We start from the raw sequence: 5646 nt of genomic DNA, 5'->3' as shown, positions 1-5646 counted from the left end.
GGGCGGGCCCGGGCCCCTGCTTCTGGTACCAGTCGCGGATCTTCACCTCCAGGTCACCGTTGGCCTCCTCCAGGGCGCGCACCTTCTCCAGGTAGGAGGCCAGGCGGTCGTTGAGGTTCTGCATGGTGAGCTTCTCGTTGCCCGCCAGCAGCCCGTCGGAGGTGGCCAGGGCTCCCCCATAGCCGCCGCCGTAGCCCCCGGAGGACGAGGACACGAAGCGGGCGGAGGACACCGACACGCCGCGGCCACCTGAGCCCCCATGGATGCTGGGCGCGCGGAAGGCGCCTCCAGCCCCGAAGCGCATGGAGCCGCCGCCCATACCCCCGAAGGACGAGGTGGACGACGACTGGCGATAGCTGTAGGAAGTCATGGCGAAGCAGGACGAGGCGGCACCGGTCGGAGTGGCTGCGGTCCGTCGGCAGGAGGAGTGGCGAGAGGCCCTCACCTGGCGCCTTTTATGCCCGGGGCGGGCGGGGGAGGGGGAGGGGGGACTGTGTCAGGCGGCTATCTGAGCGCCCTGGAATTTGCAGGCTCCTGATTGCAAATAAGGGCGCTCTCCCCATTGGTCAGTTCCTGGCGGCTCAGCTTCCTCCTCTCCCCTCCCAGGGGCCAGAGGCTCCTGCCCTCCCGAGAGCTGCCCCACCCCAGCCCACACCGAGCCCCAGTCCCGCTAGCACACTCACACTTAGACACCCCCGCAGTTCACATGCTGCCCCCCATTAAGATCACCCTGAGTTTGACACCCCCCAGGAATTACAGTCCTTCTGGGAGTACAGATCACTCACTCAGAGTCCCCCTCCCCATCATACTCCGAGCCCCTTACTTATGAGCAAAATTAACTCCCCCCAAAAGTACATTCTCCTGATTCCTACATCCCCCTGGGAATTACCACCTCTCTGAACCTGTCCCTTGGGCTCGCCCATGCCCCGGCCCCCCCTCAAGTACCCCAGATGGAGGTACTCTGAGCTGCAACCTCCCAGGCCTCCTGAGACAAAGCCACCCCACCCTATTATGGCTGGACAGGGCCCCAGGGGGACAAGAGGCTCCCGGGGACAGCTGTTCTGCAACTGGACTGTAAAAAGCACAATTACCCTGACCCCCAACCTGAGGGCTGATCCCGCGTTCAGCGCCTGTCTCCTCCTACCCACCTCTCTACCAGGACAACCCTCTACCTCCAACTCCAAAGGCATACATTCTAAGCAAGTCAAGTAACTCACTCATGAGACGTTTAGCGCCTGCTGCCCAGAGACAGGATAGAATCCCTCTGTCCTTGTGAGCATCTCCAAGCAGGGTGTCAAAGGCTGAATCCTCTTGAGTCTGTTTGTCCTGTCCTAGTACCCGGATGAATAGATGGATTGCCAGGAAGGGCGCTCACGCTCACCATGGAGAGTTTGGGTAATAGAGGAAGGTGCCCCTCTACTCCACACACGGCCCCAAGCCCGCTCTTCACCCAGTTCAGTAGTTCCACCACCTTTTCGATCACCTTGGAGGCCCCCATGCCAGACACTGCCAGGTCCTGAAGCAACCTCACCCCAATTCCTGTCCCCAGGGACCTCGCTCCTCACAATTGTCCCCACAGTTCCTTCCCGTCCTTATGTCAGAGGAGCCACCCAGTCTCAGGACAGAGGCCCCATGCCCTTTTGACAGGGTGGTAGGGACATGGGCCAGTAACTCTCATTTTCCAGTGAAATCTTAGTCCTTCTCTCTGCATATTATCTCCTGGGTCACTTGTGAGTAAATGAAGACTTGTCCCCTGCCTCTGAAACCTGTCCCTGATAAACTATCTTCTCACCACCAATTTATTCAAGAACAGGGGTAGCAACAACATACACACACACACATGCACGTACGTACACACCCTCGCCCACCAGGAGCAGCCCCAGGAAAGCCAGTCTGAGGCTGTTTAAACCAGTGAATCAGACCTGCAAAATGGGTCCTGGGGCTCCCAGGGGAAAGAAGACTGGAGGCCGGCCCTGAAAGCAGGGTGTGGCTGGGCCTTCTCAAAGGTTGTAGCCGCCAGAGCTGGTTTGATGTGAGTCACTGTTTGGCCCTGAGGAGGAGGCCTGCTCCTGGTGGGGGAGGGGGAAATTGGCCAGATAGTTGCTAGCATACCAAGCCCTGGCTGAAGTCTCTGCTTCTGAGCCTGATAGGAAGGTTTAGGACGGGACTTTGCATTAGGAAACAAAGAATGGGACCAAGAGTTCTCCAGAGATTAAGTTCACTGTACTTCAGAAGAGCTTACAGTCCCAGCCCCCTGCACCAGAGCCATAAGAACAATTGACTGCAGGGTAGTACCTTTTATAAAGCCTTTTCAGATCTCATTGAATCCCCACAGCCATCCAGTGGAAAAGGTATTCTGATCCCCATTTTACAGATGAGGAAACAGAAGCTTCAAGAGGGACAATGACTTGTAGGAGGTCCACAGCCAAGAGTGTTAGATTCTGGCTTCTGGCCTCTTAACCCTCCTCGGCCCCACGGCCTGAGTTCCTGGGTGCAACCGAGGCTGTGCTCTCCCTTCCAAGGAAGTCCCACCTCCAAAACAACTCCCTCGGATCCCTTTCCCCCAAAATCCTAGGTTAATTCCAAGGATAGTCAGGCCCAGTCTGAGCTGGACAGTGGAGTCCGGGAGAATCCCCTGCTCCCACTCTCTGGCCAGAACAGTGCCTAGCACCTTCCTCTGTGAGCTGTGTGACTTTTAAACACTTCTCTGGCACATCCAGAACTCAAGAAAACAATCTGTTAAGGCTGCCCTCCCAAGAGATGGAACTGAGGAATCAAGCTGCAGTTCCCACTGGGTAAACAGGCTGCCCATGAGCGGAGTCCATGATCTGCCTCTGGCTGTGGGAGGGCAAGAACCTGCAGAACCTGATTGGACAAACTCCCTTCCCAAGCCCTGGTCTAGGGCCCTGGTCTAAGAAAAGATGATCTAGTCCCAGGAAGCTCAGAGAAGTAAAGTGATTCACCTGAGGTCACATGGCTTACTTGTGTCCAAGTCCTGATGCCAACGGTTCTCTACCTAGACCTAACCTAGACACTTCTCACATGCTAAGTTGCTTTCAGTTCAGTTCAGTCACTCAGTCGTGTCCAACTCTTTCCGACTCCCCCACCCTGGACTGCAGCACTCCAGGCTTCCATGTCCATCACCAACTCCTGGAGCTTGCTCAGACTCATGTCCAGAAAGTTGGTGATGCCATCCAACCATTTCATTCTCTGTCGACCCCTTCCCCTCCTGCCTTCCATCTTGCCCAGCATCAGGGTCTTTTCCAGTGAGTCAGCTCTTCGCATCAGGTGGCCAAAGTATTGGAGTTTCAGCTTCAGCATCAGTCCTTCCAAGGAATATTCGGGACTGATTTCCTTTAGGATTGACTGGTCTGATCTCCTTGCAGTCCAAGGGACTCTCAAGAGTCTTCTCCAACACCACAGTTCAAAAGCATCAATTCTTCGACACTCAGCTTTCTTTATATAAGTTGCTTTAGTCATGTCCAACTCTGTAAGTCCATGGACTGTAGTCTGCCAGGCTCCTCTGTCCATGTAATTCTCCAGGCAAGGAAACTGGAGTGGGTAGCCATTCCCTACTCCATGGGATCTTCCTGACCCAGGAATCAAACCCAGATCCCCTGCATTCCAGGCAGATTCTTTATCATCTGAGCCACCAGGGAAGCTTCCCAGGTGGTGCTAGAGGTAAAGAACCCACCTGCCAATGCAGGAGACAGAAGAGACAAAAGTTCAATCCCTGGGTCGAAAAGATCCCCTGGAGAAGGGAATGGAAACCCACTCCAGTATTCTCACCTGGAGAATTCCATGGACAGAGGAGCCTGGTGGGCTACAGTCCATGGGGTCGCAAAGAGTCGAACACAACTGAGCAACTAGCACAGAAGCTTCTAACACTGGAGCAAATGCAGATTTCAGTTCCCAGAGGGGAGTAATTAGAGGTAGGGGAGTTTTCATCATCCCTGAGGAAATCAAATAGTGTTTGGGACCACTGGAGAGAAGTAAGAGTCTTAGTCCTTGGGTAGAATGAAATGCTGTGACAACAATGACCATAATGCCAACAGGAATAATGATGATGAAGGTGATAACAATGACAGCCAGTCTACTGTGCCAGCCACTAGATTAAACACTTTGTATACATTATTTCAACTAGTCCTGTGAATTAAAGTGTTATCATCCCTATTTTACAGAACAAGAAAATGAGGCTCCAAAAATGTTAGTAACTTGACCAATCACACGAGTAATGGAGGTAATCTCAGTGAGGCAGCAGTGAGTGGTGGCATGAAATGAGATCTTAATTCCCTGCCCAGGAATTGAACCTGGGTAGCCTGGAAAAGAATTAGTAATCCTAGCCACCAGACCATCAAGGGCTAGAGGCCAGAAGTTATTTTTCCCTGGATCTTTGCCCCCAGTGAAAAATGTATTTATCATGGAGGCAGAAACTGGAAATGCAGGTATTAAAATTTATTATTAGAGATGTAGCATAACAACAAGTGGGAGAGCATATAGAGAAACAGTTTAGTTAAGACAGAAGCAAGGCAGAGATGCACACCCAGAGAGAAAGGGCGTGAGCGTTCCCCCTGTGAGGAGGAGCACAGTAAAAAGGGAGCTAAGTCATTTATATAGGGCAGTTCTTCTGGGTCTCTATCTTCCTTCAGGCCAATTATCTGGTTTCTTTTCCATGCCTGACCTACCCTCTGACTTTCCCCTGGGTGCACCTCAGCCTAGATGGATCTCGAAGTAAAGGCTTCTGAGAAGTCACGTTATAGCCTGGGGTTATCCCTTGACTTTTGACTCTCGAGGAGCCTTTCTCGGCATGTGTAGTTTCTCCCATGTCCCCAAAGAGGGAAGAGTGGAGACCCCTTAATCCTTTACTCAAAGAGGGTTTTGCCCCTCTTTATCCTTGCCATGACTATTGCCTTAAAAGTGTTTACCGGCTATTTACCATTCCTGTTGTTACTTCCATTTCAGAGGGCAAACAGGGAGCTGATTGTAAATGCCTTAACTGGAGCCCACCTATCTCTTGTCTCAAGAAATGCTGACAATTTTAAGCATCCAGCCTGAAGCCCACTTCTTCATACCTCATGAAATGCAAACAGGAGGCCAGTTGTCAATGTCTAACCTGGAGCCCATCTGTCTCTTACATTGGACCCAGGATTTAAGCCCAAGTCTTTAACTCTCTAAAGCTATAGTCCTAACCGCAAACACTGTCCCTCCTCTCATGGGTTGGGGGTCAAGGTGCTTTCTTCCATTGGTCTGGAGAAAGGGTCATCAAGTTGGGAAAGGCAGTCTGTCAGGGGATTATAGAGACATTCGTTCTGGTGAAATATGGTAGACTGAATACCCACATTAATTTTTGCTCCTTCTTAAAACCCTATTTGGAGAAGGCAATGGCACCCCACTCCAGTACTCTTGCCTGGCAAATCCCATGGACAGAGGAGCCTGGTAGGCTGCAGTCCATAGGGTTCCTGAGGGTCGGACACGACTGAGCGACTTCACTTTCACTTTTCACTTTCATGCATTGGAGAGGGAAATGGCAACCCACTCCAGTGTTCTTGCCTGGAGAATCCCAGGAACGGGGGAGCCTGTGGGCTGCCATCTATGGGGTTGCACAGAGTCGGACACAACTGAAGCGACTTAGCAGCAGCAGCAGCA

The 5646-nt window shown here is 52.4% G+C and overlaps 1 protein-coding gene across 1 annotated transcript in view; it reads right to left on the bottom strand.

Moving 5' to 3' along the window:
• The window catches only part of LOC104990796 (keratin, type I cytoskeletal 19), a 4836-nt gene extending 3525 nt beyond the window's left edge, over positions 1-1311 (bottom strand). Inside the window, exons 1-2 of the mRNA XM_010843114.1 lie at positions 1218-1311; positions 1-452 (exon numbers count right to left, since the gene is read on the bottom strand). Of these exons, the coding sequence (XP_010841416.1) occupies positions 1-370 (370 nt within the window). The 5' untranslated portion in view covers positions 371-452; positions 1218-1311. The remainder of the gene's footprint in view (positions 453-1217) is intronic.
• Positions 1312-5646: the final 4335 nt, after the last annotated feature.

This window comes from Bison bison, unplaced genomic scaffold, assembly GCF_000754665.1.
Source record: "Bison bison bison isolate TAMUID 2011002044 unplaced genomic scaffold, Bison_UMD1.0 scf7180017864180, whole genome shotgun sequence".
NCBI lineage: Eukaryota > Metazoa > Chordata > Mammalia > Artiodactyla > Bovidae > Bison > Bison bison.
Note: the sequence above shows the minus strand (reverse complement) of the source record. Positions and strands in the feature narration are given on the sequence as shown.